The sequence below is a fragment of the Halichoerus grypus genome, chromosome 6, assembly GCF_964656455.1.
Source record: "Halichoerus grypus chromosome 6, mHalGry1.hap1.1, whole genome shotgun sequence".
NCBI classification, from domain to species: Eukaryota; Metazoa; Chordata; class Mammalia; order Carnivora; family Phocidae; genus Halichoerus; species Halichoerus grypus.
Genome location: NC_135717.1, coordinates 100,210,152 through 100,227,248, shown reverse-complemented (window position 1 = coordinate 100,227,248; position 17,097 = coordinate 100,210,152). Strand labels below are relative to the sequence as shown.

Here is a 17,097-nt window from a genome sequence, read left to right as displayed (position 1 = left end):
TCTTTACTCTGACCTAGGAGGCCTATAGGATGTGGCCTTTGAATCCTTGACCTCTCTGACCTCCTTTCCAATAGCTTACCTTCTTCCTCACTGCTATCAGCCATGATGTCTTCCTTGTAGGCCCTCGAATACGCCAAACATGCTCCCACCAGAGGGTCTGCATTTGCGTTCCCTCTGCCTGGAATGCAGATATCTTCCTCATGTCCTTTAAGTCTTTTAGCATGTTTTATGTTTCTTCTTTTTCTATCGCATTTATCCCTTAGCACACTATAAAATTTATGGATTTATTATTGTTTATTATTTGTCTACTCCCTGCTACCCCCAGCAAGAGTGAGTGTTGGTTTTGTTTGTTCTTAGAACAATGCCTTGCACATAGTAACTGCTCAGTAAATATTTGTGGAATGAATTTCCTGATGAAGAGATTTAAATAAATTTTTTCTGAAGTGATTACCTTACTGGTCAACTTCTTTCAGCAATTAAGGGTAATAATAAATAGTAATGTTGATGAATATTATGACAGTTAATAACTACTGAGTATGTACTTTGTGCTAGGCATTTATAATCAATAATGTTCATGATGATGATGGCTAACCTTTAGTGAATGTTAACTTTGCCCAGGCATTTCGCATTATCAGATTAGTTGATTTTCAAATCAACTCTATAAAGTTAATACTAGTATGATCTAAATTTTATAATTAGGCCAGAGAAATAACTTTCCAACATCATGTATTTAGTATGAAATTGGTACAATTGTGATATTAGAATCTTAAAAGGAAACATATATTGTTAAATTTATTACTATCCCATTTTTGTCCTGTTCTAGCAGAAGTCAGTATGTCTCCTTGGGAACTTTTACTTGTGGTTATGATTATCACTGTCTGAAGAATTACTATTAGGATTAAGATTATCCTTGCATTTAGAGATAAATTCCTTACCTGGTATTAAATACAACATCTAACTTAAGAGTACCACTATTTCTGTCTGCAGGGATTGGAATTTTTTTTTTTTGTCTAACCTAGAAACAAGGGAAATAATTCAATGCATGCATGCATCGCTTTCTTCAGCTGTTAGATTTATCTGCTTCTTTTTTTTTACCTTTGGTTTTGCCTTCACTTGGCTCTGCTTTCAGAGGTCATGTGCGTTGCTTCATTATTTTCAGGTAAGGATTCATTTACTCCATCCCACAGAGGTCTCTACTTTTTAATTAAAACACGCCAAAAGAGGATATATCTCTCATTTCAGCCACAGTTAGACCCTTGCCAATAACACAAATAAGTCTGGGATTATTTTCTTCCTGCACAGAAAAGGCTTAAAAGGGGGTCTTATGCCCATTGATTCCATCCTTACCAATTATAAGTGTGACTTTAAAATGACATTAGTGTGTGTGTGTGTGTGTGTGTGTGTGTGTGTTTAACTCCTGTTTATTCACATTTAGCCACTGTTAATTAAATGTTGGAATCTATGTCTCTGGGAGGTTAATTTTTAAGAGTTTTGAGCTCTTCCCTTTCCTGGTAGTTCTTAGAAATGTCCCAGATCCTTATTGACTCAAAACAAGAGTCATCTGCTTGTAGTTTTAACAAGGCAATTGTTATACCCTCCAACTTTCTGGAAAAAAAAAATCCAGTTTCTCATGCTAGAATAATTGTGGGAATTGGTCTATAGCTGCCAGAGGTTTTTCTGGCCAGGGAACTTCTCTTGCCAACTGTTTCTTCCTAGATATGTTTCTCTTTTATGTGTGATTAACCAGAAAGTGGTAGATGGATCTCATATTCATCTCCTTTTGGAGAAGGTAGCACACTTAAAGGAACAAGGAAGAGGCATGTCCTTATAGCTATAAAACTTAATCACCAATAGCACTGTGCTTTGAAGATTTCCAAAGAAGGAAATATTTTTGGCTAACTTATGTTCTGTTTTGCCTAGGAGCTCTTACTGATTGGCTTACTCTTTAAGGTCTCTTTTAGCCATCCACTTCTAGAATGTATAATTAAATGTTACTGTATGATTTGCTGAGGGGATGAGCCAAGGATGAACAGTTAGTTTTATCATTATCACATATTTATTTCATCTTTCCTGCCTATGATCTTTCATCATCAACCTCATTTTGTCTTTTGCAATTTGATTTCTTGACCTTCCTGATCCATTCATTCATTGAATTATTTTTTGTGTACTGACTACATGCTAGTCCTGTGCTACATAGTGAGGATGGAAAGATTAAAAATACACTCCTGCAAGGGGCACCTGGCTGGCTGAGTTGGAAGAGCATGCAACTCTTGATCTCGGGGTTATGAGTTTGAGCCCCATGTTGGGTGTATAGATTACTTTCATAAATAAATAAATTAATGTAAAAAAATATACTCCTCTTGCAGTCCTCAAGGATCTCACTGTTTATTAGAGACATTGTAGCTTAGAAGTAGAATAGTAATAAATATCAGCTTGCAAGGGTGCATATCAAATATGGTGAGACCATAGAAGGAGACCCTCTGCCTCTGAAGGATGGATGGGTATGGGCTTTTTAGCTAAACATAAGTGCATTATGAGCCAAGAGAATAATATTTTTAAAAACCTATAAATTTAAGCTATATTTTACAAATATAGTAGAAATATGAAAACCATGTGTAGTAATCTGAAAACAGTTGAGGGACCTGGTATATTAATGTTCCATATATGCCCAAAAGAAAATACTTTCTCCAATTCTTGAATTTTGTATGTTTCCATGAGGAGTTACATGTTTTATGTATGCCCATTAGGTCAAGCTTGTTATTTATGGGTTTCAAGGCATGCATTCTTACCAAATTTTGTCTGTTTGCCCTATCAGTAGTTGAGAAGTGTGTTGAAATCTCTTACTATGATAATGTCTTTGTTAATTGCTCCCTGTAGTTCTATAAGTTTGGTTTTATATAATATGAGGCTATTACATATAAATTTAGAACTGTTATATCTTGTTAGCAAACTAAAACGCCTCCCATTATATAATAGCCCTATGTATACCGAATGATGCTTTTCTTCTTTTTTGAAGATTTTATTTATCTATTTGAAAGAGAGAGAGAGCGAGTGAGCATGAGGTTTGGGGGGGGAGGGACAGAGGGAAAGGGAGAAGCAGACTCCCCACTGAGCAGGGAGCCGAACATGGGGCTCCATCCCAGGACCTGGAGATCAGGACCTGAGCTGAAGGCAGATGCTTAACTGACTGAGCCACCCAGGTGCCCCAGTGCTTTTTTTTCTTAACATCTGTTTTTCTGATATTATCACTGCGACCATAGCTTTGTTTTGCTTAGAATATCTGTTATGTCTTTTCCTTTCTTTTTTTTTTTTTAAGATTTTATTCATTTATTTGAGAGAGAGAGACACAGTGAGAGAGGGAACACAAGCAGGGGGAGTGGGAGAGGGAGAAGCAGGCTTCCCACTGAGCAGGGAGCCCCATGCGGGGCTTGATCCCAGGATCCTGGGACCATTACCTGAGCTGAAGGCAGATGCTTAACGACTGAGTCACCCAGGTGCCCCTGTTATGTCTTTTTCTATCCTTATGTTCTAGGATGATTCTTATAATTATGTAGGACATGGTTGGATTTTTTTATCCAGTCCAAAAATCTGCTTTTTTGGGGGGGAAATCTGTCTTTTAAATGATAAGTAAAAAATTTAAATTTATTATGATTATTGCTGACTTATTTATATCCTCTTACTTTGTGCCTTATATTAATCATAATTTTTCCCTGATTTTTCCTTTTTTCTTAAATTCTTTTTGTTCTGCTTATTTTTCTTTTTATTGTTTCTTAATTTTTTTTAAGTTTTGCTTATTTTTCTTTTTATTCCTTTCTTCTCTTTCCATTCCTTCTGTATTTATATACTCTGTTTTTGTTGTTTCAGTAGTTAAAAGAAATTATACTCTACATACTTAAGAAAGTATAAAGGTGGGCGCCTGGGTGGCTCAGTCGTTAAGTGTCTGCCTTCGGCTTGGGTCATGATCCCAGAGTCCTGGGATTGAGCCCCGCATCGGACTCCCTGCTCCATGGGGAGCCTGCTTCTCCCTCTTCCACTCCCCCTGCTTGTGTTCCCCTCTCACTGTATCTCTGTGTGTCAAATAAATAAATAAAATCTTAAAAAAAAAAGAAAGTATAAAGGTAATTGATATTTTAACTCATTTGTGTATAATTCAGAACCATGGGACTATTTCATTCTGAGGGGCAGAGGGAGAGGGAGAGAGAGAATCCTTAAGCAGACTTCCCACTGAGTGACAAGCCAAATTCAGGGCTCGATCCCAGGACCCTGAGATCATGACCTGAGCTGAAATCAAAAGTCAGACGCTTAACTGACTGAGCCACCCAGGCGCCCCGTTTTGTCTTAAAACATTCATAATAGTTACCTTATATTTTTCAGTTGATAATTACACTATCTATTGTTTTTGCTTATGCATGTTTGTTGCCTTGTCTTATTAGTGATTTAAAAAATTTTTAAGCTCATATTTCTTTGAATTTAATCTACAGCATAACAGTTATAAACTCTGGACAAAGTATAAAAAAAATAACTATGTGAAGGTGTGAATGACCAAAAGCAGTAGAAACCTGGGGTGGGGTAGGTTGTTTATACTTGGAGGAAAAGAGTGTCCCTAGGGTGAGTTTTCCATTTTATGACTTTTTTTCCTGAGAACACCTCCAAAATGGTGCCAAATTGGTCTTGGTGGCCAAAACTTAGAAAGGAATGTCAATCTGATAGGAGTAAACATCTGGACCTGAACTTTGCCTCGTGAGTCACTTTTACCAGTGCCAATGATTTTCTAGCTCTCGGCAGATGACTGAGAACTGATAGTAGTCAAGGTCAACTCAGCATCACTAAATAATTGATCTCAACTGGTAGAGATGCTCATTCATATCCTGAGGAAGGCATTTTGCAAATGCTTTTGACTTTTATGAAAATAGTAATAGGCAGACTAGGAGAAAATGCTGTACAAACTGACTTGCAACATTACTGGATTCCAAGAGGTCAAGGAGAGAGGGGGAGAGAGGGGAGAGAGGATCAAGAAGAGGAAGTTAGATGCAGAACTTCGGAAGATCCGAGAAGAAAAAGTGGGTTAGGGCTTGAAGCTTTCAAAATATATGGACAAATCCTCTCTGAAATCATAGTCAGATACATGTTTCTCTTTGAAAGGCAACATGTAACTTAGTATCTCCCCATCTTCTCCCCCCTCCCTCGAGTTTCATCAGCATCTGTGCTCTGAAGATAATTGCTTCACAAAATGATGGCTTCTTGCAGTGATTTCTAAAAAGGTTAATATGTGCAAGACGTCATTGCCTTTGGAGTCCACATGATACCGCCCTTTTAAAAAGGTCTTTAAGTCACTCAGGCTAAGTGATAGCAATCATTGAAAAACTTAAACACAAGGATTCATCCAGTCTTTTAGGGGTTTCTGTGCAGTAGTACTTCAACATTTAGTGTTGATGCTATAAGTTATATGTGATTTAAATTGATTTGGTCTTTTTCATGGAAAAATAACTGTAGACATTTTAAAGACCTAAGAGCAAGCACAATTTCAACTTTGGAAGAAACCAGTTTTAGAAGTATTAGCAGCCACCAACCTGTGTATGATTGAAATACTTCAATATGGAATTAAGCATACTTTTAATATTTAAGCTTAAAATATTTGTGTTAGTAAAAAATGTTACTGTAGTAAGAAATCTAAAAGGAGAAAATAAAAGAAGATACTATTAAATTTTGTTGGTTTAATTTTTAGAAACCACACATTTCTTTTTTTTTTAAGGAGAACATTAACCTTTTTTTAAAGTTTTTTTTTTTTTTAAAGATTTTATTTATTTATTTGAGAGAGAGAGAGAGCATAAGCAGGGGGAGCGGCAGGCAGAGGGAGAAGCAGGCTCCTTGATGAGCAAGGAGCCCGATGTGGGTCTTGATCCCAGGACGCTGGGATCATGACCCGAGCCAAAGGCAGACACTTAACCGACTGAGCCACCCAGGTGCCTGGAACCACACATTTCAAATGGCAAACAAAGGCAAAGTAGGAATATAGCTATGAGTGAATTTGGTATGTTGCATCTGTTTTGCATTTATAAAGTAGATCACTTTTTGGCAGAAAGTTTTGGCAATGGTTATTTCTCTCTTTGCATGATTTGAATTGCTTATGGCTTTGTGCAGGGATTATGTTCGTGAGACCTATCAGTTATAAGGTATGAAATTGGACATCTGAAGAATTTCCTGTTCAGTTACTCTGAATTATGAGACAAATTAATAGGCATACAAACAAGAATCTATAGGCTTGAGGTTGGTTCCTTACTTGGGCAACTTGAGTCCTATAAGTACAAAATGTCCATATTACTAAATGGCAAGATCTTAAGATCTTTTGACACCATGTTCTGAGACAATGATGAGTGAACAGAACAAAATCACATACTTGTACTTTGCTTGGAATGATAAAATAATACATCAACTTAAAAACATTGATACTAAACAGTTAAACATTCACACTACACTGAAAATATTATAAATGTCGGTTTGCTATTAAGGAATGATACCACAAGCCAGCTCTAATAACAAAATAGGAGAAATGAAAAAAAAAAAAAAACCAAAAACCAGAAAAAGAAGGAACTTGTGAGATCACAACTGCCCCATTTAAGAAATAAGGTACAGAGAGGTTAAAGGACCAGTGTAGACACAGCTGGTTTTGTAGTGGCAGACCAAGGATTAAAACTTAGTTTTTTGTTTTTTTTTTCTTCTGTTCTAGTGCTGCTTCTAAATGAAGGTGAAAGAGGGAGGTGAATAGGTGCCAGGGTTGTGGGGTCTGTGGGATGGCAGGTGGTGGGGTTTTGTGGGGAGGATGGGTAGTTTAGGTAAGACGCCAGAGGACTGCAGAATTTAAGAGAGAAATTTATATGGCCAGCAAAGTGAACCCAGATTTGGGGATAAAGTTATTTGTGGTCAAGTTCTGGAAGTACTTTTAGGGCAATTCCTTTTTTTTTTTTTTAAGGGATTTTATTTATTTATTTGTCAGAGAGAGAGCGAGAGCGGGAGAGTGAGGGAGCACAAGCTGGGGGAGCGGCAGGCAGTTGGAGAAGCAGACTCCCCGCTGAGCAGTGAGCCCGATGCCATGTGGGACTCGATCCCAGGACCCTGAGCTCATGACCTGAGCCGAAGGCAGACACTTAAGGGACTGAGCCACCTAGGCATCCTGAGGGCAATTCCATCATGCTTATGAACCTAGCCACAATCCTAACCCCCTTTCTTAGTACACGTTTTTGATAATATCCATTGTGGATTCCCCACTTTCTCTTTCGCCCTAAATTCCTTTTGTTTAAATGTGCTTCAGAGTGGATTTCATTAGAAATGAACTATATCACTTAATGGTACAAGGATCAGATACACATGGTAGGCCAACATCAGGAAAGTAATATACTTATTTTACAAAGTATTCAAACTAGAAATAGTTTATTTTGTGGTTTCTGAAGGAAAAAGATAACGATTGTTAACTTTAAAAATAAAAGTTTTTTGGGGTGCCTGAGTGGCTCAGTCGTTAAGCATCTGCCTTCTGCTCAGGTCATGATCCCAGGGTCCTGGGATCGAGCCCCACATCGGGCTCCCTGCTCAGCAGGAAGCCTGCTTCTCCCTCTCCCACTCCCCCTGCTTGTGTTCCCTCTCTCGCTGTGTCTCTCTCTGTCAAATAAATAAAATCTTTAAAAAAAAAAAAAATAAATAAAAGTTTTTTTATCAGCAAAATTGGGTTTATTTGGGAATAACAGAATTGCAATTTGGGTCATGCAGGCTGTGGCAAAACCATAGGCAAGTCCAACAAACAAAGGAGAGGACCATTATTTTATGGAGAAGGAGGAAGAAGTTGAGAGGGATGGTTTTGAAGGAAAGTCCATTGGAGAAAAGGATGAGTCCAGGGCGATGATAGTTTCTCAATGGCTGAGTTTCAAGGGTGGTTGATTTCTTATAGAAGATGCAGTATATACATCTTTCCTTTTGGGGGCCTGTAATTGATGATTCTTCCTGTTGATGTTTTTTTTTTGTTGGAGTCTGTACTTGACAATTCATCATGTAATTGACCTTGAGTGGTATGGCCTCCTCTTCCAATCTCCCCTTCTATCCTCCCTACTCCATTTTTGTAAGATTTCCCTTTATTCACATGACTAACATATTTTACCTACTATGTGACATTTTTCTTCGCAGTTGGTGGAATAATAAGGGTCTAGAGATCAAAGGATAATTTGCTTTCTTTTGGAAATCTTTTAAAAAATCTGATAGCCATGTATTTTTATACAATAATTTGTTTATACTCCATGCATATTTCTAAAATAGCTACTATTTAGTTTTGCCAATTTATGCCTACTATATCAACGGAATTATATAGCATTTACTAGTTTGGGACTTGCTTCTTTGAAGCTCAACTTCATGTCTTTGAGATTTTTTTATTGGGTTGAAAGGGGCTATATGAGTTATAGTTATTTAAAATAGGCTATCTTGGCCTCTTTCAGGATTTGATATTTTTGATAATTTTCTGAATCACATCTAGATGGGAAATGTTACCCACCCCTTCCTTATATGTACTTTTAGGCAACTGTTTATTGGTTCCAGTTATTTTTACTGTTTCTATGACTTACCAAAAATAACATTATTGACTTATTCAGTGATTCAAAAAGACACCCATTCACTCAATTAATAATTATTTAGCACCTTCCGTGTTTGAGGTCTAATGCTTAAAGTTGGGCACATTATGGTGAGCAAAACAGAAATGATCTCTCTTGGAACTTATCATTTATAGCATTAGAGACCTATGTATAAAAAAAATTATGATGGAGTGTGATAAGTTTTATTGATAGAGGATAGCCTAGAGTACTATGGGAATGCAGAACAGGTACTCCTGATCCATTTAAGGAAGGTGAGAGATTTTAAAAAGATTTATTTATTTATTTGAGAGAGAGAGAGAAAGAGAGAGAGAGTGCAGGAGGGGCGGAGGGAGAGAGAATCTCAAGATTCTCTCAAGATTCTCAGGAGAGAATCTCTGCAAGGAGCATGGAGCCCCACCTGGGGCTCGATCTCATGACCCTGAGATCACGACCTGAACCAAAACCAAGAGTCTGATGCTTAACCGAGTGTGCCACCTAGGCGCCCCTGGAGAGGTTGCCTTTCTATTTAAAAAATACAGAATCTTGGTCTTGATCCCCAGAAGTTTTGATTCTGTAGATCTGGACCAAAGAAACTCGTTGTTGTTGTTAGTGTTATGGTAATGATTATTATTTTAACTCCCCACATGCTCTAGCCAATTAGCCAAGTTTAGAAAATACTGTGTATGAGCGATTAACATGGGCAGTAATCATGGCAGCGTCTCTTAATGAACTAGCTAGGGATGGGATAAATGGTTTTTAGATAATTTCTGCCCATAGGCCAAAGGTTGAACTTTGTATTAATCCCTATTCAATTGTAAATTCTTGTCCTTAGGTCATAAAAGTTAACTGCTCCAGTGGTGGGTGAGAGAGCCTGCCTGTACTGATGGCAGGACACATGGAAAGGACCTGGGATTGTTGTGTAGCTATAAACCCAGTGAGAGTCAGAGGTGGGTCTGACTGCCACGGAAGCTGCCATGACCTTAGGACACATAACTGTAAGCATTGTATCAGAAGGAAGGAGGCAAGAGTCCCCTGTGGAGCACTCGTTGGAGGGCCTATCTGGACTCATGTGGATAGTCTAGGATCATATTTAAGGGGGATGTTGACACTTGGGGTGTATGAAAAGATGTTGAGCTCCCTGATAAATATCCGTGTGAGAAAGAATTGGAGAGAAATAGTCTTATTCATCCCAGAAAAAGAAAACTTAGTGTACATAGTTCCAGAGGAAAGAACTGGGACTAAAAAGAGAAAGTTATTTGGGAAGCAAGTCTCATTTTACTCACTGACTAATTTATTCACGTAACAGATATTTAATATCTACTATAACTCATGCTCGAAGTTGCCAAAGATATAATAGTAAACAAGATGGATTCAGTTCCTGACTTCATGAAGCTGTAATTTATTGGAAGATCCAGACAATTAAGCAAGCAGTTTAATGAAAATGTGATAAGTGCAGTAATGGGAAACACAGGGTGCTATTTCCCCTCCATATAAAACACCTCTCTGATATTCACGCTATCAGAAAGATGGTAAATGATGGCTACTCTGACCTTGGAGGTATTCAAGAAGAGGCTGTGGGAGTAATGAAGACGTTGTGCCAATAACTGCCATTAAAATCCTATTTAGCTTTTAGCATCAGTGATGGTCTATGTCTTTGTAACAGACTCACACTCCTTGCTTTTTTCCCCCTTCCTATCCCGTCCTTCCTTTTCTTCCATTTTCATTTGCAATTATTTAAGTCTGTATGATGGAATGATTTTGTGATTTTCACAGATGTGTGTCTATAAAGAATAGGACCAATTCTTAGAACTGAAGTCATTCTTAGTTATTATGTTTTAATCTGGGCTGTCATGTAATTGAGGAGAGGTATAAGTGTTCACATAAATGCACTGTGATCTGATTTATAGCTTCAGTTTTTCTCATTCCTCTTGATGATTAACCCATGCAGGTAGGGACTCTTTGTGGGCTTTATAGTGGGGGTCTATATTTCTGGGGGATGGGTAGGCACAAAGAATGAGTAGAACATCAATGCTGCTTTTCATACAATATTTATGTGTTCTAAAAAAGATTATGGTTGTTTTGATCGTTATATTTTGAATTCTTAACATGTCTTAAATAATTAGAAGAGCTTTTAATTCGTAGCACTTAAGAAAAATTAAGTATTATGTTGTGACATTCTCAGGACTCTCTGAGCCTTTCACATTCAGTGTTCTAGGCTGAAACTGGATATTGTGGAGGTTTGGGTTTACTTTCTCTTGACCCAATATGACTTCCTGTTTCTAAGAAAAACAGTTTTAAAGACTTTTAAAAGGAATATCTTGCATGCTTGGCAACTCTTGTAAAACCACATGTTAGTAAACCAGTGTGAATGAAGTATATATGAAAAAAAAATCAAAGAAAGAACCATATTGCTCGACCAAGTTAGCATTTTGTTTTGTGGAAATTGGACGCCATAGAAAAATTTGGTGATTTAGGAAGTGTCTGCTTTTGGTAACCAGATAAATTAGGAACCAAAAGTTTCATTTTGATTTAGTTAGTCATCCTAATTCAAGGGGACAATTGATCACAAATTGGGGTTTACTCAGTGCTGAGTTGATGCATACTAGTGATTCTGGTTATATGGGTTTTTGTTTGCTTGTTTTTTTTTTTTTATTTGTTTCTTTGTTGCAACTCGGGCACCTCCTTTCAAATGAATTCATAAATTTAGAACTAATTCACATGCATTCTCACAATATCCTGGAAAAAAATCCAGTTATTCCTGCCACTTAGCCAATGAAGAAAATGAATATTAGTGAATAAGGTTTGGTAGTTAGATAATTCTCTTTGAACAGGAGGTTCATGTCTCCTGGCTCTCAGGTCAGAGATTGAGCTTCTCTCTTGGTATTGTCCTAGAAACTGGCTTCTAATGAATATTTTAATAGGAATTAAATATGTTTTTGTAACTATAAGGGTGATTTATTCATTTGATTAATATTCACTGAGTACCTAGTATGTGTCAGGCATTCTTCTAGAAGCAGACTGTATGGTAAGGAAAAAGGCAGGCAAGTTCTTTGATTTTTTTTTTTTTAAAGATTTTATTTATTTGAGAGAAACAGAGAGACAGAGAACGAGGAGAGGGGAGAGAGAGAAGCAGGCTCCCCTCTGAGCAGGGAGGCAGACGTGGCGCTCGATCCCAGGACCCTGAGATCATGACCTGAGCTGAAAGGCAGATGCTTAACCAACTGAGTCACTCAGGTGCCCCACGTTCCTTGATTTTTATTTATCTATTAAACACTTATTGAAAAGCTTACTATGTGCCAGAAACTATACTAGGTTCTTTAGAGATATTAGGTCATTTAATTGTCCTAGCAATGCTAGGTAGGTATCTTTATTATACCGGTATAAAGAAGGAGGCTCAAAGTCACCTACCTAGGAAGCGGCTGACTCAGGGTTTGAATGCAGGATATCTCATTACCACCCATTTTATGGTCCTTCTGTGAGCCTGATCTCCTGAGCTCACACATTCCTTGTTAAAAAACAAACAAACAAACAAAATACCCCACCAAACACACACACAGGAAAAAAATAAAGGAAAATCAAAACTATGTAATCTGACCACTGTTAATATTTTGGTGTCTGTGTTCCGTTCCTTAAATGTGTATGTTTAGAGGGTGTATGGGTGTGTGTTTAAATATATATGATATCTTGTTGGTTTGTTACCACTTATTTTCATAAACATATTATAAATATTTTGCAGGCCAGTACATTTTAAAAATAAACTTTTAAATAGCTTTACAGTGTTCCATCATTTGTCTATATCATGATTTACCTAACCGGTTTCCTTCCCCTTAACCAAAATTTTCAATTTCATAAACCCTGCTTTAAAGTATCTTTATAACAAAATCTTTTTACAAATTTATGATTGTTAAAAAGTTTTTTGGTGAAAAATGGTATTCATACTTTTTGTAAGTATTTATACAGTAGCCACATGAAGTCTGTGCTTTATGAACATGATGAGGTTATCAACGTCAACATGCTTTGTCTTCTAGGTTAGTGGATGACAGATGTGTCGTGCACCCGGAGGCAGGAGACCTCGCCAACCCTCCCAAAAAATTCAGAGGTAAGAAATAAATATATATATTTTTTATTATGTGACATAAGGGCATGAGATTATTTTTGTGTCTTAAAATAAGTCATGTTAAAACTTTATTCAGCATGACACTTTCACGTATAAATATGTCCACTGAAAAGTCTTTCAAAAATTTCTTCATTGTTTTTCTTCTTTTACACATTGAAGGATTTACAAGGAAAGAGTAATTTCGATTTTTGTTTTGCTGGACAATAGTCAGTCTCTTGAAGGGAAATCTTGATGATGAACTCTGAAAGGCTACTTTCCAAACCAATAAATACAGCCAAATATTTATTTATGTATTCCTGGGACAATTATACTATAAATGTTTGTGTTTCATTATCAGCTCTTTATCTTAAATCTCCAAGAGGGTAACAGTGATTTGTTCTTGTAGCTTTTAAAATGTCACTTTGGATGGCATCTAATAACGAATAATTGTCTTAGAACTCCTTTCTAAGTATAATTTTAGAGTTAGCTTGATAATATCAACTGAGACGTGGGCCATAATAGGAGACCGATTGTAACTGGACTGTTACGAAGGAAGGATTAATGAAATCTGCGAAGAATCATAGACAAACTAAAATCAGCAATTAAAAGCTTGCTCAAATCAATTTCATAGTTTGTGTGTACTTACAGTAATAAAAATAATTTTAAAGCAGCATTCACTTTGAACACACTGTGGAAGCATTCCTTCTCATACTGGTGAAAAGCAGCTTTAATGTGGGATAAAATTCCAGAGAGAGAAAGTGGAAGGGATTCCCCAGAGTCCCAGACCCAAGTCAGGATGTTCACATTCGGCAAATGTTTCCCTTGTTTCACTCCCTGTGACAGACACTTTTCCACCCAATTCTCATTATAAGAATATCATATATATTTCATTTTCTCTATACTCAGAACCTTGCGGAGTGACAAGCCCAATAAATATTTTTTTGAATTAGATCGGTCACTTTGAAGGAGAACTCCCATTTTTTCCTCCACATGGAGAAATTAACATAAAACCCGCCGTGGGAGAGACACTGCCCATTAGAAGCACCCACGAAACTAGTCAGTAGGGACTCTCCCCTCACTCTGGGCAAGTGAGGTGTTCCCTCAACGGCCCTCACTGAGGACAGACTCACCATAAAACTGCCAGCGAGGAGAGTCAGCAGTGCGACTGATGAGTAAATAGTGCTGTGGCGTTTCTAAGGCAAACGGGGAAAACAAATCTGTCTCTGTAACAGGAAAAAGCATGGGGTTCAGGTTTTGACTGTGCTGCTCACTGGCTGTGTCATTTTAAGTAGGTCGCCTAACCACTTTGAGCCTCAAAGGGCATTTGTCGTTGGCTGGTGAGAGCAAGGGTGGGTCATAACAAGAACAATGCCCCCCCGCCCCCACCAGAGCTTTGTGAGGCTCGAAATCTTCCCAGAGAATAAAAGTGAAGTGTTTTAAATCATTATAGAAAAGACGGTTAACTTATCATCGAAAGGCATAATGTATTTCCTTTTAACATATTTGACTCTGCTCTTATGTTGTACTCTCTTCGAGGACAGGATTCTACTTTTTCCTTGTTTTCCAGGCACTTGCCCATCCTAGACATCCCAAAAGCTAGACATTAGATGCTTTCGGATGAGAGACCCAAACATTCCCTGGGGTCACATGATAGAACTTGGTTCCCAGGGTCGCTCCACACATCACCGCCATGCGATCGGGTAGTCTTACTCCTCTGGCGGTCAGGGGAGATTAATCTTTCAAAGATAACCTTCAGGGTTTGTGGCCACCTTTTCTTTCTTTTCCTCTTTCCCAGTGAAGCGAATTGTTTTAAAGCGTGAAGATTATTTTAGTGTATTTGAGGGAGCCCTGTGGTAACACTCTGTACCCAGGAGGTAATTATATACAGATGCTTGGTGTCATGTTATTCGGTGGGCACTGGTTCAAAGTATGAATCACTCAGGTGCTCCATCCTGCCCTTGGAAGGCCGGCTTTTCCTGTAATCTAATACTCTCCGTCATTGTCCTTGCTAGTTTGCTCTGATTTTCTACCTCTAGTTGAAGACTAAACCATTTTTCTTATGCCATTCATCATCAGAGAAGGAGAGTCCTTTTTTCTTCTTCTGGGGATTGAGGGTTTCCTTTTATCTTAAAGCTCTGACTCTTCTCTGATGATTCTTGGAACCCCGTCATGACAGAGTCCCAGCGGATAATGCCCTGAGATGGGCTTGCCTTGGTCTTCAGACTGCTCAGCAGCCATAAGGGTGCCTTCTTGTCCCAGATGCCTTGTCTTTTCACATAGCTCGTCCTTTTACAGCTCTTGCATCTCACCATTCTCTGCCTGCGCGTATTCCCCCTGTGCCCTCTGGCTTTAAAAATCATCGTTCTTTTTCATAGACTGGCCTCCCAGCATTGCCACCCCTGCCTTTCCAGACTCCTCAGCCAAGTTTCCAGAGCACCCTCCCTCATTGTTACTTTTTAGATAAGGTGAAGAAACAACAGCATATTGTGGTTCTGCTACACCTCAGTTCCTCTTGCCTCAGCCATACAAATGATAGTCTCAAATTAATTTGAAAAGATTTTTGTTTTTCAGTCTATTATTTGTCTGAGTGAACCATACAATTTTAGAGCTTCTAGGCAATTAAAAGTTAATCTAGTGCAACTCCCCCAGTTTTTGGAATGAGGAACCAGAGCTCCAAAAGGGTTAAAGTGATTCTCTCCAATACACACAACTATGCAGCAAAACATTCTTTTGACTGTGTCACATTGCCTCATGTATGAAAAGAGGAAACTGAGTTTGTTTTTTTTTAAAGATTTTATTTATTTGAGAAAGAGAGAGAGAGCACAAGCAGGGGGAGCGGCAGGGGGAGAGGGAGAAGCAGACTCCCTGCTGAGCAGGGAGCCCGATGTGGGGCTCAATCCCAGGACTCCAGGATCATGACCTAGCGGAAGGCAGACGCTTAACCGACTGAACCACTGAGGCTCCCTGAGGAAACTGAGTTTTAGCAATAACTTCCCAAGGGCTATTTAAAACCTGATTGACAGTTATTTTTCAGTAGAAACCACGTAATCAGACTAATATTAACAGAAGCACAGTGGCTTTCTCTTGTCAGTGCATAATTCCTCTCATGGTCAAATACTGCCTATTTTCTTAAGAGATAAACCTTAAACTTTGGAATAAATTCAGATGTACAGAGGAGTTATAAAAGTAGTACAGAGGGTTCCTCTTCACCCAGTTGCCCCTGTGTTAGCATCTTCCATAACCATGGTGCATTTGTCAAAACTAAGAAATTACCATTTGTACATTACTATTGACTAAGTTCCAGACTTCCTTTGGATTTCACCAGTTTTTTGACTGCTCTCCCTTCCTCATCCCTAATCCCATCCAGGACCCCACGAGGCATTTAGTCATCCTGCTCCTTAGTCTAATCTGGTCTCTGACATTTTCTCAGTCTTTCCATGTTTCATGACCTTGATACTTTTGAAGAATGCTGGCCAGGTATTTTGTAGAATGTCCCCTCATTTAGGGTCTGCCTGATGTTTTTCTCATGATTAGACTGGGGTTAAGTTTTTGAGAAGAATACCACTGAGGGGGGCACTTGGGTCACTCAGTTGGTTAAGCATCTGCCTTGGGCTCAGGTCATGATCCCAGGGTCCTGGGATTGAGTCCCGCATCGGGCTCCCTGCTCGGCAGGAAGCCTGCTTCTCCCTCTCCCACTCCCCCTGCTTGTGTTCCCTCTCTCACTCTGTCTCTCTCTGTCAAATAAATAAATAAAATCTTAAAAAAAAATAACCCTATAAAGTGGAAATTGTTGCTATTCCCAGTTTTGCAGTTGACAGAGTTAAGTATAAAGAAGTTATGTAGCCATCTTTAGGTCACTGACTCCAGAGCTTTTTGTTTTTAATCACTCTACCATACTATTTATTGAATTATCCCCTCCTCTAAGTTTTACTTAGTGGTTCCGTACACCCACATAGATTAAATCTAATCCCTCTTCCACACAACAGCCCTTTGAAGTATTGTTTAGAATGATCACATTTCTGCAGATCTTTCCTTCTACAGGCTTACTTTTTAAAAGTCTTTCACTTGTGGCCATTCACAAATTCCTCACAGTGATTTCTCTAGTTTTCATTATACTGTTTTGTTTGTTTTCTGGTTAGGCTCCCGTTTGTCAATGTAATCCTTAGAGGTGTAGAAAGAAGAGAACATAGTACATTTGGTTGCAGTATGATGAGGATTTTCCTCTGTTTGGGATCCTATGCTTGTGGCCCAAGAGTCCTGGGCAGGACTCCCTAACTCACCTCTAGCTGTTAGTCAACCCAGACTCCTGATGCTTTTTATTTGTATCTCTGAATCCTCATTTTCCTCCTCCTGTGCTGTATAACTGGTATGTTAGAACCATGTAGAGAATCT

General features: G+C 38.4%; 1 protein-coding gene across 2 annotated transcripts in view; it reads left to right on the top strand.

Annotated features, from left to right (window-relative positions):
• ITPR2 (inositol 1,4,5-trisphosphate receptor type 2) overlaps positions 1 to 17,097 on the top strand; it is a 494,379-nt gene that overhangs the window by 24,343 nt on the left and 452,939 nt on the right. For both annotated transcript variants that reach the window (XM_036080194.2, XM_036080200.2), the window contains exon 2: positions 12,638 to 12,708. In XM_036080194.2, coding sequence (XP_035936087.2) covers positions 12,638 to 12,708 — 71 coding nt within the window. The remainder of the gene's footprint in view (positions 1 to 12,637; positions 12,709 to 17,097) is intronic.